Source organism: Platalea leucorodia, assembly GCF_965183815.1.
Source record: "Platalea leucorodia genome assembly, chromosome: 5".
Lineage (NCBI taxonomy): Eukaryota > Metazoa > Chordata > Aves > Pelecaniformes > Threskiornithidae > Platalea > Platalea leucorodia.
In genome coordinates this window covers 21632427-21656798 of record NC_138827.1, presented here as the reverse complement: position 1 = coordinate 21656798, position 24372 = coordinate 21632427, and the positions used below count along the sequence as shown (strand labels likewise).

The 24372-nt window shown below is 43.3% G+C and overlaps 1 protein-coding gene across 1 annotated transcript; it reads left to right on the top strand.

The window, feature by feature from the left end:
- Positions 1-4388: 4388 nt before the first annotated feature.
- CTH (cystathionine gamma-lyase) lies at positions 4389-23461 on the top strand (the record flags this gene model as incomplete). Its single annotated transcript, XM_082314301.1, has 12 exons — positions 4389-4550; positions 6195-6276; positions 6823-6918; positions 9870-9979; positions 10669-10800; positions 12820-12877; positions 13662-13739; positions 14938-15090; positions 15304-15425; positions 17286-17338; positions 20595-20733; positions 23217-23461. 12 exons carry the CDS (start codon positions 4389-4391, stop codon positions 23235-23237), a joined length of 1206 nt encoding a protein of 401 aa, XP_082170427.1. The 3' UTR covers positions 23238-23461.
- Positions 23462-24372: the final 911 nt, after the last annotated feature.

Genomic DNA, 24372 nt, shown 5'->3' with positions numbered 1-24372 from the left:
GCCGAGGCGAAGGCCGAGCCAGCGCTTGGAGTACCGCGGGCAGGCCCTGGTCGGGCGGCTGCGCTGGCTCTTTAGGTCGGGTGTACGCTTCACAGGGATTTATAGACTCATAGAATCGTTTAGGTTGGAAAAGACCTTGAAGATCATCGAGTCCAACCGTTAACCCAGCACTGCCAAGTCCACCACTAAACCATGTCCCTAAGCACCACATCTACCTGTCTTAAATACCTCCAGGGATGGGGACTCAACCACTTCCCTGGGCAGCCTGTTCCAGTGTCTGACTACCCTTTTGGTGAAGAAGTTTTTCCTAATATCCAACCTAAACCTCCCCTGGCGCAGCTTGAGGCCACTTCCTCTCGTTCTATCCCTTGTTACTTGGGAACAGAGACCGACCCCCCCCCCCCCCCCGCTACGACCTCCTTTCAGGCAGTTGTAGAGAGCAATAAGGTCTCCCCTCAGCCTCCTTCTCCCCAAATTTATGCACACGCTAATGTACCTGTGCTAAGAATATATCTGGCATTTCTTGGGAAACAGCTGCTTCTTACACTGGCAGGAAGGGCCTCCCGTTGTCTCACAGGCACAGGGAGAGGGAACACCTCGTGGGCCAGGCAGCTCACCATTCTTCCCTTGAGGTGACTGCATTTCACAGGGGGCCGTGCCTTCCTACAGACCTTGCATCCCATATCCTTGGACCATTACTGCTGCTACAGCACAGGCTCTGGCTCTCGGGAAGCACTCCCAGCTACCCAGGCTTATCTCAGCCTGCTGAGGGAGAGAAGCACCGTCTCTGGTGCTGCATATCGTGAGGGAAGGACCCAGATTCTCAGTCCACTGCAAAAATCTGTTGTGATGACTCCTATGGATTCCTCTCAGATTTGTTTGTGAAGTGGCAAGGTGGATCCAGGAGCGTCTCGGTTTGAGGTTTCGTTACGCAACTGTATAGATGACAGCATATGTTCTGTACGTTGCGTGCCAGAGGTGTACACAAACCACACAACAATTAAATAAATGAGATGAGACAATTCCTCTTGTTTGCTAAGAGAACAGAAGCACTGGGTTATTTCCTGGGTGATGAAAGGTCAAGGGATTTCTCAACACGATCTCAAATCAGCGTCTCCTCTGGCACTCCTTCTGTGAATCCCCTTGTGAGCCAAGGAAAAGCAATAGGCTGCTAATGCTGTTCTGAACAAAACGTTGCCCAGTCCCTTCACTCTTCATCCATTTCCCTTGTTTGTGTGGCTATTTCATTCACTGAGGGAAAGGGAAATAGAAGGGAAAGACCTAGCGTGATACATGACTGTGAAAGAAGAAGTTATCTGGAGAATTGTGGGACCTGTACAAGTGTCTTCCTCAAAAGCATGTGCAGGAAAAGGGAAAGACAAAACAGTCCTCCGGTCCTTGTCAGTCCTCGTAGATGCATTATCATCTTACAAAGTAACTGTGTTAGGGTCAGAGCTTCCAGATTTCCCTGCAGGAACTCCTTCTTTAGTGCCAGTTCTGCAAGTATCTACTTACAATAGTGGAATGCATCATTTAAAAAATGATGATGTGTCAAATTCCAGGTAAACTGGATTTTTTACTAATGCTTCCAGGGGAAACAACGTACAACCATGCTGGGTGACCTCTTTCTTTACCCAATTTGCATCATCTCCTCTCATACTAAGTGGCTAAGAAGAATTCTAGGCAGAGATGGGAACTATGAAATACGATTTCTGTGCCTGCTGTCTTCAGAGTGACAGCACAGCTGCTTCCCCCACAGCTACAATTACAATTAGATTTTACAGTTCTAATACAGAATTTTAAATAATTCTATGGGGGAAAAAAAAGTCACCTTTGCTCTATACTCTATTGGTCTTTCCAACAAGATTTTTCTGGCTCTTCTTGCTTTTAGAGAAAATGAAAACTCATTTACAAACAGAATTTGAGGGGTTGACACTGTCAACAATTCTGATGTCTTTTGTCCGCTCTCCAGTGCTGCACAAGAGGCTGTTTGCTTTGCTGGAAACATGTAAGGTGCATAGCTAGTCTTGTGGAGGAGATGTACTAGCTCAGGTTTTAGCTGATGTTGGAAACTTCACGTTGCATTTTTAATCACTGGAAGCCAGCTAAGAGGAGACAGAGGCATGAAGTCACTGTTTACCAGCTTATTATGGAGTCCCTTATTCAATCCAGAAATATAATGAATGCATTACTAATGGGAAGTGCACTATGAAAACTGGTGTTTGTAGTGAATCCAAATGTCCTCCTGTGCTAGGACTACTGCGTAATTATTATACACCTACAAATTCTTGAGAATGTTTGGAGTTTTTTTACCATCTATCAACAGAACTTTGACTTGTTTATATTCTCTATCTTCTTAAATTACTTAAATTGCTCTCTTCCAAGCACTAGGCAATTTAGATGAAAGTAGCAGGATCAGATATTGTGGCAATGTGGAACTACATTTTCTACAGTTTCTGGGCTGTGAGTCTATGGAAACTTCACTTATGGAATTCCTCAAGTAGGAAATAAATAATGGAGGAGTAATTTCTCATGGGTGTATTCCTCCAGGAAGGATGCCGAATATTTTAGTATATAAATGAATAGGTCAAAAAATAGAGAGGAATAAAAGACTAAATTTGTACAAAACCCGAAGGTAGTCAGTAAATGAAAATAATATACTGTAAGTGTGCATCTGCATTTATTCTAGCTGTAAGTCTAACAGTAACATTTAAACTTATGAAGAATACCTAATGGAATATTGAAAGCACCCGAGTATAGAGAAGTGCTCTCTCGTTGCCTTTTTCCTTATTTCCACAAGGCAAAGCAAAAATAAATGAGGTCCTGGAGGACAGCGAATGGAATTTGCCAGCTCTGGAGAAATTAACTTCTGCTTCTCCCAGGCATTCAGAATGACTGGCTCGAGAGATGCTAGAGAGCAATACATTTTTCAAAGTGACAAAGAACATTTAAGGAAATTAAACTTAACAGGAGAAAGTAGGTAAGAAATTTTAAGACATCATAGCCTCAATGGCTTCTGTTCATGAGAAAATATTAATTCTCTTTTCTTTTCAGCTGGTGCTGTCCCAAAGCATTTCAGAAATTTTTATATCTCCTTATTAAAAAAAAACAAAACAACCACAAGCTATTTACTCAGACTAATCCATGGCACTAGCATCTGCAGAGTTCTTCTTTGCACTTACTCAGTGAAGTGCTTCAGCAGCCAGCTGTGGGGATATTAGGGTGAGGATCTGTGTCCATCAAAGGAGCAATAACACCAAAGACCTGTATATTTACTTATGGACAGGACAACCTCCTCCAGAAATAGCCACAAAAGAGTATTGTGGGCTACACAGGTAACCATGATGTGAAAGTGGAGGTAGAGGAAGAAATTTTGTATGACAAGGAAATAATTCCATTTTCCCCTTTGTCTCAGCTTGACTGGCCTAAATTTCATAATACAAATTATTATAGAAAGAAAACAGAACCTTTATGGTACTGCCTGAGATTTGCTGGCCACCTGAAACTTTGTGACTTGGTGTCCTGGCAGCATGGCGGGTTCAAAGCAAAGCTTTGCCCATGGGATTTATGTAGACATTTTTCACAGGCCTACAGGAAACAGGTTTGTCACCATAGGATTAAATTCCTCCTTCCTAAATTCAAGGTTGAGGCTAAAATTCAGTGCTAAGGCTGAAAAACGGGCTTGAGAATAATCTGTGTATTTCTTCTACTTAAGATTCAGTTTTGCTCTAAATGTACCTGCAAATGGTATGACAATCATTTCAAATTCAGCCTGAAATGCAAGAGAAGAGCGTGTAAGCATCAGGAAAAGTTCTCTAACCGTCCGTATCTCGGTCTCGGTTGTGTGACCTCGCTGGGCCCCGTAGCGCGCGCCGGGCCGATGGCCTCAGGTGCAGAGACACCTGAGGGAAGCCGTTCCCTGGGGGTCGCTCGGTGGGGCCACCGGACCCCCGTCACCTGCCGCCTGCAGCCAAGGCCACGGGTTGCCGGGCTGCCAGGCGGCCGCTTCTTTTCCGGCGGGAACGGCTGCTGTCAGGGGCCGAGCGACGCTGACTCGCTGCCTGACCTGCCCGCGGCCGTTCCGCAGGCTGGGACAGCGCTGCCGTTCCCGCTGCAGGCCCCGGGCCGGAGGAGCGGCTCCCGCGCGGCCGCGGCCCCGCCGCCCCGCGCCCCGCTGGTGTCCGGCGGCGCCCCCCGGCGGGCGCGCGGTGTCTCAGCGGGACGCGTCGCTTCCCGCCCTGCGGCGCGGGCGCTGCCCGGCCCCGCCCCACCCCGCCCCAGCCAATGGGGACGGCGGAGAGGTCCCGCCCGCGCCGCGCCCCTCGCGGCGGGGAGGCGGCAGCGGCGGCGCCTGTGGCGGCGGCGGCGGCGGCAGTCGGAGCGCGGCCATGGAGCGCGGCGGGGCGCGGGGCTTCCTGCCGCCGTTCGCTCACTTCGCCACGCAGGCCATCCACGCCGGGCAGGAGCCCGAGCAGTGGCGCTCGGCCGCCGTGGTGCCGCCCATCTTCCTCTCCACCACCTTCAAGCAGCGGGCCCCCGGGCAGCACGCGGTGAGTGCGGCCGCCGGCGGAGCCCCGAGGCGGGCTTGTCCCTACCGGCCCGGCCCGGCCCGGCCCGCCCCGCCCGCACGGGGGGCTCCGGGGCGCCGCCGGGGTCTGGGGTCAAAGACGTCGCGCTCGGACGGGGCCTGGTGGCGCGGCCGGGGACGTCGCGAGGGCCCGCGGCCCGGCCCGGCGGGCTGCCCCGGGAGGTGCTGGCCGGCCGGGGGGGTCCGGGGAGACGGCAGGCCCCGGGGAGGGGAGGAGGGGCTCTCGGTTAGCAGCGCGTAGAAATATTTTCCCTGGTGCTAGCTCCTGAAAAAAAAAAAACCAACCACCTTTTTCCCACTGGAAGAGGCGGTTGTGCCGCAGTGGGCTGGAGGGCGCAGTTAGGGTGATGGTCAGTGCCAAAGCCGCATGAAAGGCAGCACCCAGCGCTCTTCGGGCCCGGCAGCCTCGCTCCGCGGCGTGCATGGCGCTCGCTGCAGGAAGCTGCCAACCGCGGGAAGCTTCGGGCCTTGCCCAGGTGGTTTGCGTGCAGCTGGGGGCTTTCTTGAAGACTGTGTGATAGCAGTGCCGCTGGGCCCGGGCAGAATACATCTTGTCATTTACACAGATTGTGTAAGAGGCTGCTTCAGTTGTCCTTCCAGACCAAACGAATATTTCATAAGTATTTTGTGGATGTATTGTAGAGAGTACTGGAAGCGTTTGTGTTGAACTATCATGAGGTTTCTGATTGCTACCATGCGTGTACAAGGGAAATGACACAAATTTGCAACTCATAAATCAGTATTTGTTCCAAACCCAAGGTCTGAACGTCTCAGTGTGCTGGTTGGGCAATAGGAATTTGCCTTGTGATCTTTGATTCCACACAAAATCACTTACACAGACTAAAATTGTGAATGCTTGTAAGTAGGTAGCTGTGTTGAAGAAGACCACAGAAGAAGGAGTCACATGCTGCTGTATTCACGTACTGATGATAGAGTGGCCACGTTCTTGCCGGAAGCTCCGTGAGAGCGGTCTGCCAGATTCCTGAATATGATGAAGTTGTCATTAAACAGAAATCCTGAAAGTACGCAAATACCAGGATGCTTAGCCAGGTTCTCTCTGTAACAAGTGCATCCATGCATGCATGAGTATTTTTTTTCTTGTTAAATTTTCTCAGTGTTCACATAAAAGCTGTTGCATTGAAGTGTGAAACTTGGCCTGATTGCATGCCAGGGAAACGTTTGAGCTTTCAAGAACTTTTGATGGGTACAGGTTGGCACTGGCTAGTGCCCTATGGCATCTTTCAAGCAGAGTGTCATGGAGATGGGTTGCATTCTTGCTGATAACATAAGAATGAGTGGACTGTGTCAGACCAAGGCCTTTTCTCCAACAGTGACAAGAGGTGGCTATCTGGGAAAAAGTAGGAGAGCGTGGCTAGCAGTACGATACTTTCCCTGGTAGAAACCATTTTCAGGTTGGAGACGCCCAATTGGATGTTGTGTACAGCAGCTTGACATAGCCAGAAAACCAGCCTGCTGTTCTTGGAGGAGGTGGATGCATAACCTCAGTGTTGAAAGTGAGGACTTTTTAAGCAACCTAGGACTATTATTGTACAAAGCTTTCTCAGTGCTGTCTCAAGTTATATTTTTTTTCTTGCTTTCACAATAGGGTTATGAATACAGCCGGAGTGGAAACCCTACCCGAAACTGCCTGGAGAAGGCTGTGGCAGTGCTAGATGGAGCTAAATACTGTAAGCAAATAATAGGTTTCTCAAGCAAGATGTCAACATGTGCGTCTCCTGACAGTGTCTACAGTAGGCATAACTTGGGGAGCAAGGACACAGAGTTGTCAGGAGCCGTTGTATCACAGCAAGGCTTTCACAGCTGCTGACTACTGGTTATGGGCAAGAGCTGCTTCGTGGTGTGAAAAAGAGTCCAACACTTATCATTCAGGAAAGTCCAGCTCAATCATTGGACTTTCTGTAGTGACTTTGCTTCCTCTTGCTGCATTTGATGCCTAAGCTAAACTGAATGCGTCCTTGTGCAGCAGCACTGATTGCAGTGGGGAGTGGGAGCCCCACAGCAGCTGTTATCAGACTGCATTACCGGTGTTCATCCAGGGTTCCACCCTGTGTAAAATCAGGCTGCTGCTTTTACTGAATCCACTTAACGAGTGAGATAGCATAAGTGAGAATGACAGAACAGGTTCCTTCTAAAAGCAAAGTGAGGAAAGCGAAGGCAAGTTTGACAAGGTTGTATCACATTAAAATACAGCCACTTATTCTTTTCTGTTTTAGGTTTAGCTTATGCTTCTGGCTTAGCTGCTACTTTGAATATTACTCACCTGTTAAAGGCAGGGGATACAATTATCTGCATGGATGATGTCTATGGAGGTATGTAAAGCACAAGTGTTTTTGATCTTCATTGTGCAAATGATTAAATGTACCTATTTGTGATTCTTGTGAACTTTCTGAATTTCCCACATGGGACCTTACTTTTCTTTAAAGCCTTTTCACTTCATGAGAACACAGAACACTCCTGTCTGATTTTGGTGTTAGAAATTCAAACTCTGAAAGATTCTGTGGCACAACATGGAGGTTTAAAAAAATATAGCTAACTAGTAATATATGCTTGAATGAGGGGAAAATAGCAACATCCTAGCCTTGCACAGATTTGTTTGCAGAGCAGGACCCCCTGCAGTCCAATGTAACACAGCTTTCCAGCTTCTGGTATTTCTACTATTCCTTTCCTAGGTTTGACCCTTTACCAACCAGCATTTTGTCTGGTCTGTTTCAGACAACTATCCTGTCATCTTCCCTGAAAGCACAACTTCCATCTGTTACGCCCATGTCTTCTGAATGGCTCAATGATGCTGCAGCCCACTATTAGGTTTTGATTGTGCATGGGTTTTTTTGATCCATTCTTCCAAGAAGCTCCCTAGGAACAGAGTTCATCCACCTCTGCTGAAGTCCTTCAAAAGGTTGATGCCACCCAGAAGTCTATAGTATGGAAGTCTGCTAGGATAAGCTATGACAATCGGTGTCCTTAGCGCCCAGCTCATGTGTTTCACTGATCAGCAAAGCTTATCTCCCTCCATCTGCTTCAAGGCCTTAGCACAAAGAGGTGAAATCTGTTTTGTTTTCAAAGGAAGGTTAGAGAGGCCAGCAACAGGTAGCGTTTTCCCAAGCAATAGCTGGAAAACCTTTTAGCAAGAGTTATCACCTTTCCCATTGCTAAGAGTGATTACTGTTTGCCAGTCAGTTCTATATGCTTGTGCATATCAAATATAAATACACACATTTGTTTTTAATGTCTTAGTTCTGTCATGCCAGATAGCTCTTCTCCAAAGTACATCTGGAGCCAAGTAGAGTGAAGACAGCAGAAACCCTACTGACAATCTGCTCCTTTAATTCACGGCCCTCCCGCCACAGAACTTGGTAAACCGAAGTCATTTGGCCAAAGTGTATTATCAGTTCCTCACTTCAGAAAGGCCCATAGGTGTATTTTTCAAGCAAAACCAGTTCACCTGCTCATTAAAGCCTCAGCCTGTGGTGGTTTCTGCAGAGATTAATTTCATTGTTTCTTCCCTGAATTTTTTTCATACTTCTGTTGTAAAGACACCAGCTTCCCCACAGACTGCCTTATTCAGTAGAGTTCACACCCCACGACAGGGTACATCTGCAGATCTGCCACTGGCCGCTATGGCCACTGTGTGTTTAGTCCCTTCATTCTTCCCTCGGATATTAGAGACTCCTTGTGCCCTAAGTCCCTGCTTGCTTTTCTCCTAGGCTGTGCGCTTTTGGCTGTTCCTAGTCATCCTTCCTGCTCGTGTTCTTGCACGCTGCAGCCTGGTCCTTTGTCAGCCACTTCCTCGCTGTTGCCTGTGCTGACTTCTTTTTGCCGTGTGGGGTTTACTCCTCCACCATGCTTGTCCTGTGCAGCCTTTCATACTTCAGCCCTGCAACCTTTGAGTCACTGGGTACCAAGTGCTGGCATGTGTCCGTGCTCCCCCCGAGGGTGCACTAGCTTTGGTAAGCTTTCAGTGCATTTTTTGTAAAAAGCCTGGTTGGATAGGAAAGCAGTGCTGCGCTTCCTAACTCAAATGAGTCCGCAGTATTCAAAGTTGTCAGAAAAACAGTAAAAGAAAACTAAAAGCTCTTGGGCCATGCTGAAAAGCGTATTGCCTGGGATGTGTTTAAGAGACGCTGAGTTTTGGGAGGCGTGAGGAGGAGCTGTAGGTAGTTGACACCTCTGAATTCTGAGCCATTGCTGTAACTTCTTAAAAGGGCTACTTTCAGTGTAACCTCTCATTTCCATCTAAGTTTTTTTGTGGTGTGCTATTATTAAATGTAAGACTGCTATAAAGCAACTTTTCTGTGGTTTGTATTTGTAGAAAATTTCCCATGCTTGAATAAACTTCTTACAGCACAAGAGAGAATATAATATATACCTTGTTGTAGAAATAAAAGTGTTTCCTTAAAAAAAAAAATCATTCAGATGTAGCGTTCAGCACACAGAATCATACCCTGCATGTACTATGCCTATGGCTAGATGGCAAACTACTGTTCTGCGTAAGTGAGTAAATGTTGAATAACCTTGGCAGAAAGACCTAACGAATTAATTTTTAATCCAGGCAGTGTTGCCAGATAGTCAATATGTTGCACATCTAGTGATCAGCTGGTTGCACATCTAGTGATCAACTGGTTGCTTCTGGTTTCTTCTTTTAATCTTTCCAATGAAAGGCTTCAAAGACAGAAAGGAAGGAAATAATCACTTTTTAATGTTCCTCGCTACATGTTTATTTAATGGAATGATAAGAAACACAGTAGCTGTGTAGTAGTCTTCCCCTTGATTGTTATTCTCCCAGATTCTCAGTTAAGCTTATTAAATCGAAAAAAAAAGTTTGAAAATATGTGGTGGAAAAAGTTATTAAAAGTAGGTTGGGGGAAAGAGGATATAAAAACGGGAACTGCTAGCTTGTGCATGGCAAAGGGCTGGAGGAAAAGTTAGAAGCAGGCAAACTAAAAGGAGTCTATATAATTTTCTGATTAAAAAAAACCCGAACAGCTATTCACTGAAAGTACTTCATAAATCACTTTGATTCCATATTCCCATTACTGCTTTTCCATGATGTTTAAAACTACAGCAATCTTAAAACTTTTTAGAAATAAAAAAATACTAATGTGCCCTTTATGGTGTAGAGCATAGAACTGTACCCTCCTGACTTTCCGTGGATGCATTCAGGAGACTGGAGATCAGTCAAGGACAGTTAATGAAGTTGTTTCATTTTGTGTCTCTGATTTTTTGTTTTGTTTGGTTTGGTTTTGTTTGGGTTTTTTTTTAGGCACAAACAGATACTTCAGGAACGTAGCCATGAAAATGGGTTTGAATGTAGTTTTTGTCGACTGCACAAAAATGGAATGCCTGGAAGCTGCAATTACACCAGAGACCAAGGTAGGGGCAAGGGAAATTGCTGAACTTACTTGCTTAATGTCATTAAATAATTTTGTTCTTGCTCTTGTTATATTGGGTGTATGTGTCAAGCAGAGGGGGCTGCAGGGGTGGCCTCTGCAGGGACAGGTTGGGGCACAGCTGGCTCCAACACATCCCCACTGCAGGCCGCTTGGTGACGTTTGTGGTGCCTTATTGAAAACGTGGTGCCTTATTGAAAAAGAAAGGCAAAAAACACTGGGGGGAGAGAGAGAGAGAGAGAGGAGGAGGGGAAAGGTAAGAAACAGCAGAGGGAACACCAAGGTCAGAGGAGGAGGAGGTGCTCCATGGCACTGGAGCAGATAATCCCCCACTCTAGCGGAAGATAATTCAGCTGGAAAAGGCCTACAAACTTTGGGGTGTAAAGACTTTGTCCTGGCTATGTCAGGCCTTCTTCGTATGTGATGCACTTAAGTTTTCAAAAGCTTTGATGTTCTTCGCGTGTATCAGTTGTTTTTGTGGAGAATATTACCTCTCCCAAGAAACCTTGCCTTTCTTCAGTAAGGACACTTTCTTATTTCCACTCTGCAAACCTGCCTGAGAAGCTGACACTCAACGAGTTAACGTTTAAAAGCACTTATGACTTACACATGTATCATCACCAGCATTGTAAAATCTCTAAACTGATGTTTTGTGTTGTTGAATTACTGCAGCTCGTTTGGATTGAAACGCCCACAAACCCCACACTGAAGGTCATTGACATTCAGGCCTGTGCAGATGTAGTACATAAGCATAAAGATGTTCTTCTTGTGGTAGACAACACTTTTATGTCTGCATATTTCCAGGTAAGCACTTTGTTTGTTTACAATTAATCCATTATTTCAGTGTATTCAAAGATACATTTTTAAAATGGAAGCGCCACCAAGGAACTCTAGTTTTGATCTATGCATTGTAAAATTACCCGTTCTGTTTCTAAATACAGCCCATGTATTGCTGCTGTTTATGTTAGTAAAGATGGTATGCAAAGTATTTTATAGCTAGCCATATACCAGTATGATACCAGCAAACCAATATAGCTCAGCAGTCAAGTAAACACACTGAATCAAGACAAGTCAGGTAAGCCGTTGGGAGAATGGCTTCTCTGTCATTCAGAAATCATGTTTTTTAGTTCTCACTGATGGAAATTTTAACAGGCCTATTAAAAAGTGTCCTGTTTTCTAACTTTGGCCTTTTTATACCAATTCTTTTGCATATGCTGTTTATGATCTGTTCCAAACCACTTGATATTCTAAAAAAGGTAGTGGAAGAAAAAGTTAAAACAAGCAAACTTTGTTAAATCTTTCTTTGAGACATTCAAGTTATCTTTTTCTTCAATATTTTGGTGAATGTGTAGCTTAGAAGTTTGTAATTTTGATCTCGAACCACTGGCATAACTTTTCTGCTTTTATAACTAGAATACATGAAGTGAAGAATTTCTTAAGTTCTAAAAATGCTTTGGAATAATAAACTTGGAAGTCTTGTTCATCTTAACATGGGATAGAAATATTCATGTATATTTCCCAGGAGACCAAGCTAATCCCTTGTATTTTAGGTCTAAAGTAAAACTTTTTAATGAGTGCAAAAGGCAAGGTGTCTTTGGTTTTGTTAAGGGTACTGAGATCTTTATAAATTAAGAGAGCTTTACATAAAGTGTTAACGCTTAGCTAAAGCAGCACTTGAATTTGTCTTGTACATACTAAAGACTTGGTGATTTTACAGCCCCTGCAACATATATTACTTCAGAAAGACATGTGTGAAAGAAGAAAAGTGAGCATCTGGATATATGAGCTAGTTAATATATCTTTTATTGGCCTGGTGCTAAGAGAAAGTCAGTTGTAATGATTAATTCTAGTAAGCATAATAGGTAATGTCTTTAAACCCCTCCGGGCTGCTGCTGATACACTGTACTAAGATCATCATAATTTTAGAGTGATTTATATAGCAATATTGAATGTAAAAGGCACTGGTGTTTATGCTACCGTTCTGGCTGTGCATTGGGAATGCACATTATCCATGTTCCTTGAATAGATGTCCATGTTTAATCTGACAGCAGCAGTCTTTTATTCTAAATCTGCTTGCTTTGTTACCCTGTAACATATAGATACTCTTCGGTCTTTATAATACGTTTATATTATGTGCAAAGTCTTTTACTTAGGGACTGATTAAAAAAAAATATATTGTTCATTACTTCTTGCCCATCAACATCTCAGTTCGCCTCACCTTATAAAGGCTTCTGGGAAGAAAGCTGGGAGGTTAGGGAAGAGAGACCTGGCAAACAAAACCCTTTGCACTTTTTTCAGGTTTTCAGTTGTGCTTTTGGTGCAGTATCACCAATACTGATATCTAGAAACCAATGCAATTTTTTTGCTTTGCAGACTGTGTTGAGGTCTTCATTTTCTAAGGAAATACACTTTAGAGTAAATACCATTACTTATCCCTGCCTCAGCTAAGCAATATAACTTCCCCCCCCCCCCCCCCCCCCCCCCCCCAATATGAATGGGCTGTATGTCAGATGTATTCAATCACTCCTCTCCCTGAAGCCAGTGGGAATTAGACCAGTGCTTTTAAATCACATTTTATTGTGGGTTCTTTTTATTGTGCTTATCTTGAATTCAGAGTGCTTTCCTGTACTATTGTTTTTGCCACGTATTCTATCTATCTTCGTTCTCAGGTTTTTGTGTTTAAGGTGTTAAGTTTTTGTGGGTTTTTTAGCTTCTCCACCTATTGGTATTTTCTCTGTTGGATCACAGCCTTTCTGGATAGCCTGAAATGAACCAGAGTGCACACAAGCTTTAATCGGACCTATTATTTTCATTTCATTTCAGCGTCCTTTATCTCTGGGGGCTGATATTTGTATGTATTCTGCAACCAAATACATGAATGGTAAGTATGTGAGTTCAACACAACTCAGGCTGGCAATTTAAAAGCCATTCTGGGTGCGGGCAGTTCCCAAAAGCCAATGCGTCTGCCAGTAATTCTTAGATGAACCGTTAGAGGAGATGGATCATTGAATAGACCATTAGTCTTCATAGCTCCTGAACTATCCCTGGGAGAAGGAATATTGACCTGACTTCAGATAATAGACCTATAGGTGTTTATAGCCATGTTGGCTTTAATTTGACTACAACAAAGTAAGTGGCTTCAGTAGAAGGTAGCAGCCAGAAATTATACTAAGATTCAAAGGAGGTGTCATACAGCTGTGTTGGACCCTGTCCGAAAGCACATTCACTGTGTTGTTTCCCACATAGCCCGGACCTGGAGCTAACATGACTGTCGCTGTGTTGTAACCATGTGTCGCTGGTGGTGCAGATAGAAGTGGAAGTTTTCTAGCTGGTGTTCACTCTTGCTAAGACAGCAGCCTGGTGCTGTTCGGCAGGACATACCTGATTCCTGTACAGTGTCCTGCTTTCTGGCAGTTAGCAGCGGCGGGCTTGGGAAGTGTCTGGGGGCATGCATGCAGCACAGGGCAGAGCACACTGCTGACCAGAGCTTTAGAAAAAGCTGAAATCTGCATTATGATTCATGTGCTGCACAGGAAGGACGGCTGTAGCAATGAGAAGGAACCCAGTGTTTCACAAAAATGGGACTCTTAGCGCCAAGACTGAGGCAGAACCCTGGAGCAGATGGAGTGGCTGATTCTGTTCTTGTCTTCTCCTTGCATTTTTAGGGCATAGTGATGTTGTAATGGGACTTGTTTCAGTGAACTGTGATGATCTCTACGAAAGGCTCAAATTCTTACAAAACTGTAAGTAGTCAATGTAGGAAATACCTTAAAAAGAATCATATTCAAATATACCAGCTCATAATGGGAACCATGTTGCAGGCACACAAGTGTGAAATCTATCTAGAGATGTAGCTCAGGCATTTAAATGTGCAGAAGTGTAAATGATTGCCGGGAAAGCGGTAACACAGATGTAGGAAACCTGAATTCTCTTCCCTGCCTTTCACTGGTACATAGGGTGGCCTTATGCAAACATGATAGCTTTCAGTATGCCTCTGTGCCTTCTCTCTCAAATAAAGTTGATGACACTGGTCTCCACTTCCTAACTGCTTCTAGAAAAATGCTGAGAGCAGTGTGGGTTGTTCAACATTTGTTCACCAGGGGCTGGTGAGTGGGGTGAATTGTCTGGTGGCAGGTGCTTGAATGCAGGCAGCAGTCTTCACCGCAGGACTGCAATTCCCCTCTATCCCTCCTTTCCCGAGAAGTGTGTGCCCTGCTGCTTCTGTGGGAGAACTGAGCTGCGGAGCCTCACTCAAGCGTGCTTCCCAGAGCCACGCGCTGGTGCGGCATGGAGAGCTCTGCCTGTGCTCTGTGCGTCATGCGCAGAGGCAGGAGGTGTGGCACGTCCTGAAAGCATCAGATGCAGAGCGGCTGCAGTCTGTCTCCCAGGTGCAGCACCTGCAGTTACATGGGGCATGACTGCTTACAAAGTCTTTCTTCAGGGTACAGTTAAGACCGTGGCAGAAAGAGCACAATCGTTTCCTATATTCACTTGACTTCGTACATGAAGAGGGATACAAACCTTTAAATTACATGTTTATTTAATTTCATCTAACTCTTACATCTGGGTTTTTTTAAACTCATTCACACATCAGAGGATATGCCTAATGCAGAATTTTTGTACATAGGTTGATTTTAACAATTTTACTGCCTTGTAATTTTAATGAAGAAATTTCTGTACAGTGTTCTGTCTGCCTCCTGTCTACAACAGAAGGAGTAAAGGTATATTATGTCTAATAAATTTAATCCTTGACTCTTCAGCTTGTTAATTCAGCTCATTAATTGGCTTCCCATGTGTGTGAGATGAAGAAGACAGATTGCATCAGATGTCTTTCCACTTGTCTTGTTCTAGCTTTAGAAATTTTGAAAATTGGGACTGTATTTAGTTTTACTAAAAAAAAATCCCTTTGTTTTATGTGGAATTTTGTTTCCATTTCTGTAGCTCTTGGAGCTGTTCCATCTGCCTTTGACTGTTACATGTGCAATCGTGGTTTGAAGACACTACAAATCCGGATGAAACAACACTTCCACAACGCATTAGCTGTTGCTCAGTTCCTTGAGTCAGATTCCCGGGTGGAGAAAGTCATTTTCCCAGGTAGGTTGGCAAGACTTCAGAGCAGGTGACGTCTTAGAATGAGGCTGGATTTGGGTACTGTAATACTACATGTCGTTTGTGCACCCTTCGCATTTGGTGACTCTGTCTTAGGTGTCCACCTTGGCAATGGACTATTTCTACATAGCTGAGGGTGAGCTGCTTTACCCTTTGAAGTGATGGTAATTAACTTAAAGCAACTTCTACAAATTTCAGGCTTGCCTTCACACCCTCAGCATGAGTTGATCAAACGGCAGTGTACTGGTTGTCCTGGGATGGTAACCTTTTACATTAAAGGAAATCTCAAACATGCTGCTACCTTTCTCAAGAATTTAAAGGTAAACGATGGTAAATACGCACTACCTTAGAGGGGCTTCAGCCTGTCCTTCTGAGGGTGATAATGGAAGGAAGTGGTTTTTCTTGAGGTGGGGAGAGTCTTTCTCTGTACTTGCAAAGCTCTTAAAGTAGCCATCTCTAAATAATAGTTTATTTGTAAATGGGAGGCTAATGAGAGGGAAGAAAAGGATGCCTCAGCTCATTTGAAGTATTTGTTTACACCATAGGGTGTAGTATATCCAGATTAGCCCAGGCATTGCTTCTAATAAAGGGCCTGCATACCAGCCTTTTGCAAAAATACCTGTAATGTTTGAAAGCAGAGAAGCTGTGGCTGGTGTAATACTGTTGTAATATTTCAAAGTACTCATCAGGAGAAAAACCTATTGAGAAAAGACATGAGTCTTGAAGCAAAGAGGGAGTCCCTCAGCTTGGAGGATAGTTGTTTATTTTACCTAAACTGTAGGTTTTGCTTTTGTCTTTGCAATGTATTAATTCTGTCTGTACTCTTTAATGTGTTTACTAGTCTTGATTTCTGGTTAATTTGCATCCTGCTCTTGTGTTTTTGCTGTTTTGTTCTTGGAAAAACAAATCAGTAATAACTGAAAAAGGTAAATTAGAACTTCCTTCTCCTCATATCTTTCTTACTTGCCAGCTAATGCCATCAACTGAAAACAAATTTACTAAAAATATGATTTTCCCACAAAATATTGTTTCACATGAGAGAGAGCATTTAATCCTGGCACAGAAGATCTACCAGCTTTGACAAAAAGCATCAGAGAGTACGTTGCAGAAGTACTCCGTTATAAGTATATTCACTTCAGCCCTTTGACTTGGATAACCATCAGTTTGTCACTAGGTTGGTACAAAAGTACAGCTATTTCCTTAAACCAGGCTGAAAAGAGAATTCTTTCAGGCTGAAAAGAGGATTCTTTGGTTGATAGGTTTAGTTGTATTTTTTTTAAAGTAAAAAAAAAAAGTCAGTGTGAGCAATGAGGGCTGGAGAGAAATGTTGAGGGCATTCACAAAAGACAAATCGTGAATCTGTGTTTGAATGCAGTTGGGTCTCTAGAGAGCCTTTTTGTCTTCCAGGAATATATGTCCATAATTCAAAGAGCAGTGCTAAAAAAAACCTTAACTAACACTAAGCATTTCACAACCACTAGTCCTGTTAGGCACTGAGAAATTTAGGCTGGTTTTCAAAATACTAAACTAACCATCAGACCTGAGCAATGAATGAAAAAATCTATTCAGTCTTATGAGGAGAATCTTAAATGTTTGGGTTTTTTCCCCATCAAGTCTGCTATTTGCCAGCCTGAAAAGCATAGGTGTTAAACTTGAACATTTCTGAGTGATGCTGAGAGTCTGTAAGGATAGGATATAATCACTTCAACCTTAACTGAAATTTTTGAGGTCTGACTCTTATTTTGTTCAGGCAAACAAAATTTTGTTTCAAGCAAAAAAAATTTTGTTTGGTCTATCCTTCCTCTGAACAGAATGAAGACTCTGGTGGTGCCCAGGCAGAACCTGCTCCCTCATGTTGTGCATTTTCCCTTCTGCTCTTCCTCCATTGCTGCCCATGCATTGCATTGTAGGAACTACTCCTGAGTTATTTTAGTTTTGCATCAGCATCTCTTCAGAGCCTTTATAGGACAAGTCTATTCTAAATCTTAATAGCTCTTACCTGCTAAATGTATGCTTTTTTCCCTAATTACAGCTAATGCCTTTCATAATATAAAAGTTATAGAAAAACTTAGGAAAAAAAAACCCCAACCACTAAACATTGCTTTTTCATTAACTGTCTCTTTCTAAGCATTCATAAACTTACACTTCTTATGTTAACTTCTGTTTAATTTTTCCTGTAGGTTTTTGCACTGGCTGAGAGTCTGGGAGGATATGAAAGCCTAGCAGAGCATCCGTAAGTCATAGAATCATAGAATGTCCTGAGTTGAAAGGGACCCACAAGGATCATCGAGTCCAACTCCTGCCCCTGCATAAGACAACACCCAAATTCACCCCATATGTCTGAGGGCGTTGTCCAAATGCTTCTTGAATATTGTCAGGCTTGGCACTGTGACTACTTCCCTGGGGAGCCTGTTCCAGTGCTCCACCACCCTCTGTGTGAAGAACCTTTTCCTAATATCCAACCTAAACCTCTCCTAGCATATCTTCCTGCCATTCCCTCAGGTTCTATCATTGGTCACCAGGGAGAAGAGATCAGCGCCTGCCCCTCCTCTTCCCTTTGTGAGGAGTCTGTAGACCTCAATGAGGTCTCCCCTCAATCTCCTCTTCTCCAGGCTGAACCGACCAAGTGACTTCAGCCACTCCTCATACAGCTTCCCCTCTAAACCCTTCACCATCTTTGTGGCTCTCCTCTAGACACTCTCTAGTAGCTTCATATCCTTTTAATACTGTGGTGCCCAAAACTGCACACAGTACTCAAGATGAGGCTGCACCATTGCAGGGTAGAGCAGGACAATCACTCCCTCAACCGGCTAGCAATACAGTGCTTGATGCACCCCAGGACACGGTTGGCCCTCTTGGCTGCCAGGGCACACTGTTGGCTCATGTTCAACTCGCCATCAACCAGAACCCCCAGATCCCTCTCCGCGGGGCTGCTCTCCAGCCTCTTGTTCCCCAGTCTGTATGTACATCCAGGGTTGCCATGTCCCAGGTGCAAAATCCGGCACTTACCCTTGTTAAACTTCATACGGTTGGTGATTGCCCAGCTCTCTAATTTGTCTAGATCTCTCTGCAGGACCTCTCTGCTCTTGAGTGTCAACAGCTCCTCCCAATTCTGTTTCATCAGCAAACTTAGATAGTAGTCCTTCAAGTCCTGCATCCAAGTCATTCATGAAGATACTGAAGAGCACTGGCCCTAAGATGTACCGCTGTGGAATCCCACTAGTGACTGATCGCCAGCCCGATGTAACCCCATTTACTATAACCCTTTGAGCTCAACCTGTCAGCCAGTTGCTCACCCATTGCATTATGTGTTTATCCAGCTGTATGTTGGATGTTTTGTCCAGGAGGATACTGTGAAAGACAGTATCGAAAGCTTTACTGAAATCCAAAAAGATTACATCAGCTGGCTTCCTTTGGTCAACTAGATGGGTAACCTTGTCATAGAAAGAAAGAATTTTGATAAGCAGGACTTTCCCCTCACAAACCCATGCTGGCTGGGACCAATGACTGTGTTGTCTTTCAGGTGTTATTTTCAATAACTCCCAGAAAAATCTCCATAATTTTGCCAGGCACAGAGGTGAGACTGACAGGCCTGTAGTTATCGGGGTCATCCCTGTTGCCCTTCTTGAAGATTGGGAAAACATTTGCCAGCTTCCAGTCAACTGGGACCTCTCCAGATTCTCAAGAGCATTGAAAAATCATTGAGAGAGGTCTCACTATGACATCAGCCAGCTCTTTAAGTACCCTTGGATGAATCCCATTGGGCCCCATTGACTTATAGGGATACAGCTGGAGCAGCAAGTCCCGCACAAGTTTGGGGTTGGTTGGGAGTTTATCATTCTCACAGTCATGGTTCTCTAGCCCAGGGCTCTGGGGATCCCAGAGCCCCTCATCAGTGTTGGAAGACCGAGGCGAAGAAAGCATTAAACGTCTCTGCTTTGTCTGTGCCCCTGTTTGTGAGGTGACCATGCTCATCAAGTAACGGACCAATGTTATTTCTGGCCTGCCTTTTGCTATTAATGTTTTTAAAAGCCCTTCTTATTGTCCCTCACAGTACTGGCCAGCTTCAGCTCTAATTGAGCTTTGGCCGCATGAATTTCCTCCCTACAGTGGCAAACAGCATCTCTGTAGTCCTCCCATGTCGCCTGACCTTGCTTCCACTGGCCATATATTTTCTTTTTTTGCCTTAGTTCTAGAAGAAGATCCCTACTCACCCAAGCTGGCCTTCTACCTCACCTGCTTGACTGCTGACATTTTGGAATAATTCTTCATCTTAAAAGTCTTAAAAAAGCTGCAGAGTAACAAAAAAGTTTCTGCTCTATTTTGGTGGGTGGGAGTTCTAAAATTTTCTAGTACACAAAGCTAAGATATTTTGCATACAATTGAGATTCAAGGATAGTATGTCGTATAGCACAAAACCCAGTGGTTACTCCAGAAGGGAGAGTGACTTTTGTGAATGCAAGAATGCGATGATGAAAGAATTTCCACGCTTCCTGGTTTTAACTGGAGACTGAGCCGCAATTTGTTGCTATGATAACAAATCCAAGAAATCAGCGTGTGTTTGAATAAGTAATATTGAGCAGATTTGGTCACACTGTTGAGGAAAGAGGTCTGCCATTCTGCCTGCTTACACAAGAGGGCATGTTCGGTATGCTACACCGGACTGCATCTGTCTCCAAGTCAGGTAAATTTTGTGGGGATTTTAGTGATACTTAGTTGCCCCTGTCTAAGTTAAAGGGCTAAAAATAGGATTTTTGTGGAATTAGATGATTTTACTTAAATTCAATCTGCTTTTCAAAAAGATACATAGAAAGTTATGACTAAACTGATATGCTAAATCATTTCAGTTGCTCATTTTAGAATAACAGCAAATCTTAAAACACTCAAGGAGTTGAAAGCTAATTGCTAACTGGTGGATGTGAGTGACTGAGCATATGGGGGAAATAGCTTCTTACCTATGTCCTCCATAGCTGGAGAGAATAAACTCTTCAATGTAAGTGGTACAGTTTGACAAGTGATCTGAGAAAACAGAAGTTAAAAAAAAAAAAAAAAAAAATGGAGATTTTATACTGGAGATTGTATACTATAGCTGTTTCTCCGCATGCTTAAAGTAGAGCTTTTAGATACGGTTTTTCAAGGAGGAAAAAAAACAAAACAAAACAAAACTGGAAGGAAGAGGAATAGGATTTTTTCACCTCCTTTTTCTTTTCCAGATTGTTAAGTATCGACTTCTTATTCATCATTTGTAGCTTGGAAATACTGTATTAAAATGCTGGGAGGTACAAGTCACTGACTTATCTGCAGTTCATGTAATTTACAATAACTGATGATAGGATCTCTTTCCATCTGTGGGTTAACCAGCAAGTGGTACACAAAAGGTGTAAAGTCATTATGGAATTTCAGGGGATGCTGGCAGGAAACCAATTTGTTTGGTCTTTACTGACAAAAGTAAACACTTCTTAGAAAAAAGGCTATTTTTTTTCCTCCAGGGCCATCATGACTCACTCTTCAGTGCCTAAAGAAGATAGAGAAGCTCTTGGAATCAGTGATACATTAATCCGCCTGTCAGTTGGTTTGGAAGATGAAGAAGATTTACTGGAAGACCTAGACCAGGCTCTGAAAGCTGCGGTAAGTGGGTTGTTACCTTAGTGCTGTCACTCTGAAAATAATTTCCCCTCTAGTCCTCTGCCTTTCTCACTAAACTGTCTGCTGGTAATTCTTACCTCACTTAATTTTTAAACTACCCATAAGCATACCTTGCAGAGTGTGTGTAGGGTTTTAAAGCTTTTGTTGTTATGTTTCTCTTCGCAGCAAGGTTTACAGTCCTTGTCAGTCATGATTTGAATTCACGTGAATTCCTATAGCAGATGGGTTGTCCCTGGCACCTGAGTGACAGGGATAGCCGTTAAAGTCAGGCTGAGGAGAGGCTCTCATATAGGCATCGAAGTGCTTAGTGTGTGCTTCAGATTTTTCATGTCATAGTTTTAGGGAGGGTTGAAATATATTAAGGAGCTTCAAGAAAACAGCTTCTACCAGACAGTAAGTCCAATGTTTGACTAACGCTGTTTCCTTTACAAGCACTACTTCTACTTCTCTACCCATAGTTCTGTATTTCAGACAATAGACTGAAGTTGTTCTTTACGCATGGTAAGTAATGTGATGCCATATCATGTCTTTTCTTCTCAAGGCAGGTTTCCTAAAGTTCATGAGGTGTATACGTGTTATGTATGAGTATACACACATGCATATGTGCAGGGGAGAGGCCGGTTAAATGCATATTGTATTTTGGTCCTACACAGCTTTGTGCTATGCTTTGGGTGAGCTAATGCTGTGACTGAAGGAATAATGGGTTTTTTTCCAAGCTTTTTTAATCACTTTTTTTTTTTAACTGGAAAGGATTAGTCATAACTGGAAAATATGAAGTATGGGCACTTGGCTTTGAACCGGTACATCAGTCTGATGGATCCTGTTTGGCAGCTGCAGACTTGCAGTTTGATGTACCAGTATTTCATTGCAGAATATGCTGTGTCGTACTGTACCTTGTATTTATCACACTGTGACTTATCAAGGGCATCGCCAATGCCTTTGGTTTCTGCAGTTGCAGATAACTTGGTAGCTGAGTTTTCCAGATGATCCTAGGAAGCAGATCGTGTCGTGTGAAAGGTCCTTTCTTTTTCCCAGAAGGAGGTTCCTGACCTGCGGGTATGCAGGAGAATTCCTCTTGATGTGAAATCTTGTGGCAGCTTTAGATCTGAATGTGTGAGCAAGGCATGTGAACCAGATGCCTTAAGCCTACCCAGGCACTCTGCCTCAACCTGTAATTTTGTCTGTTTTCCAGAACTTTAATGGAAGACTAAAATCCCTCCAACCTTCATAAGCATAATTATGTGTTGGAGAGAGGAAGGAGAATTTCCTCTTGATCCTGGCGGGCAGCAAACAAAGCCCAGAGGTATGGGATGGCTGCAAGCAAAGCACCAGCCAGTCCTTTCAAATGCTGTTGGAGATCTCAGGATATCCACTGCTCAAGGACACTTACTAGATCTTTAGATCTTGTTGCAAGCTGTAGTTTTTGTTCTCAGGAACTGCCAACTACTGTTACACAGTCCCATCCATAAAATTTGTTACTCTGACTTTACAATTTTAGGTTCCTTTCTCAAGTATCCTGTTTGCCTGATATAGAGCTTCATTCCTGGATAGTCAAACACTTTGATTTACAAAATCTAAACATACTCCTAACCTGTTTGTACCCGCTTGATCACATGTTGCTCCCACACAGGAAAATGTAGGTATTAGACATGTTGCTACCAGGCAGTGAAAATGTTTAATCGGAGCGGCACGCTCTCTGCCATGCCATGGGGTGGGCAAGGGGGTCAAAGAGAAGGAGACAAACCAAGGACTGCAGCAAGGCACATGCTTAAGAGGGCGTCAGTAAGTATTGGAATAAAGTTTAATAAGTGTCCACACTAAAAAAGCACAAGTTTCCTTCTTCCCTTCTCCCAGCTTGTACTTTCGTACTGTAGGAGCACCATAACTCTTGTTGGTTTGTCTGTTTGCTTTCTTTGAGTGGGAATTCTGCAGATTTGGTGACTCCTCAGTAGTCCTAGCAACACTGAGGACAGAGTTCACAGTCTTTGGTGGACCTTGAATCGGCTCCAAGTCAATGGCCAATGCAGAACTAGGTTCAGCACTACCTTATTCTCCTCTGCAACCTCTGCATCCCTGCAGGCACCTACATTGCAAAAAAGAATTAAAAAAATAAAGGTGTTTGAAATACAGAGTTTTGTCTGTGTAAAAGAACATGGTGGTATTGGTAGGTAAAGTATAAATTTGAGTCCTGCAGCAATTGTAGCAGAGGTATAGTAGTTTGATGTACTGCACAGACAGGAAATTTTTTGTCCCTCTATTTCTCTCTCTATCTGTTTTGTTTTGTTTTGTTTGGTTTGGTGATAGGGAAAATTAGCAACAGTAACTGCATGTATTTCTATATGCCAGCACAGAGCATGAAGATAATCTAATGCGAAAATGTATCTTATTTATGAAAAGAAAAAAAAAGTGTGGGATTGATATAGGTGTATAGCATAATTATTTCTCATTTTTCCTTCTCATTGCAGTTTGCAGACCATGAGGCTTGATGTTTAAAACCAGAACTTGGAATCAAACATTGAAATGGCTAAAGAAGATGACACAGAAAGCCAAATTGCTAATGATTTTCCTTTGATTTGCTTTTGAGAATTGAAATCTGTTCAATCCAATGCTGGATTCCTGGGGAGCTCTCACTTTGTGCTGTTATGTTTGTTCTGCTGATGTCTGGCTGTACGTGAACTGTGCACTGTGGCACACAGCCTGTGCTCTCTCTGTGGGTTCATTTCTGTTGTATTGAAATCCTTTGGCTTTGGATTTATGGAGTCAATAAGTTGTGTTTGAGAACAGCCATGATGCACACTCAGGAGTATTATCCTCGTTCTCTCAGTGGAGATGAGTGTTTCTCATTTGTCATGCTAGTGCTGCAAGGGTGTTAGGTCAAAAGGGTTGGTTTCTGTTACTGCTTCTCAGGATGCACAATTAATTTTTCTCATATCTTCTAATCTGATAGTCCAACTTAAAAACTGTTGATTTAACTTAGATTTTTTTTCTTTAATTAGGTTGGAAATGTGGTTAAATGCTTTTTCACCCATCGATATTTTATGGAGTATTGAAAATGAAGCAAAATCCAATACCTGGTAAACAATAGTAACTTTCTAAAGAAGATTCTTTCCCTTTTTAAAAAAAATCATGTAATGTTGATTGTGGTAATGATTTGATTTATATTTGGAATGGGAATAATTTTAATTAAAATACACTTTGAATTTCCCTGATGTATTACTTGTTTTGACATTTGCGTATACTACTTGCATTCAAAATCAGGTGATAAAATGACCCTGGATTTGTTTAAATTCTCCTATGGGAAAACAATGCCATCGATGATTTTACTTTTGTGAAGAAAAAAAGATATAAATTCTAATGTATAACAACTTACCATGCAGTATTCAGGCACGAGTATTCAGGTGCCTCAAGGCACTGCTTGCTTGGGGTAGGTGGTGGGTAGCTGCCTGAGTGCCCTGCAAGGTGTCGTCTCTGAGCAGACCTCAACCCTCCTGCCCACTTCCCTGCGCCTTATCTAAATATCTGTGCTGAAGAACCACAAAAGACGCACAAGTACTACAGATATTTGTTACAAGACTGACTACGCAGATCTTTCTTGGTAAAAACATTTAGCTTTCCCGCACT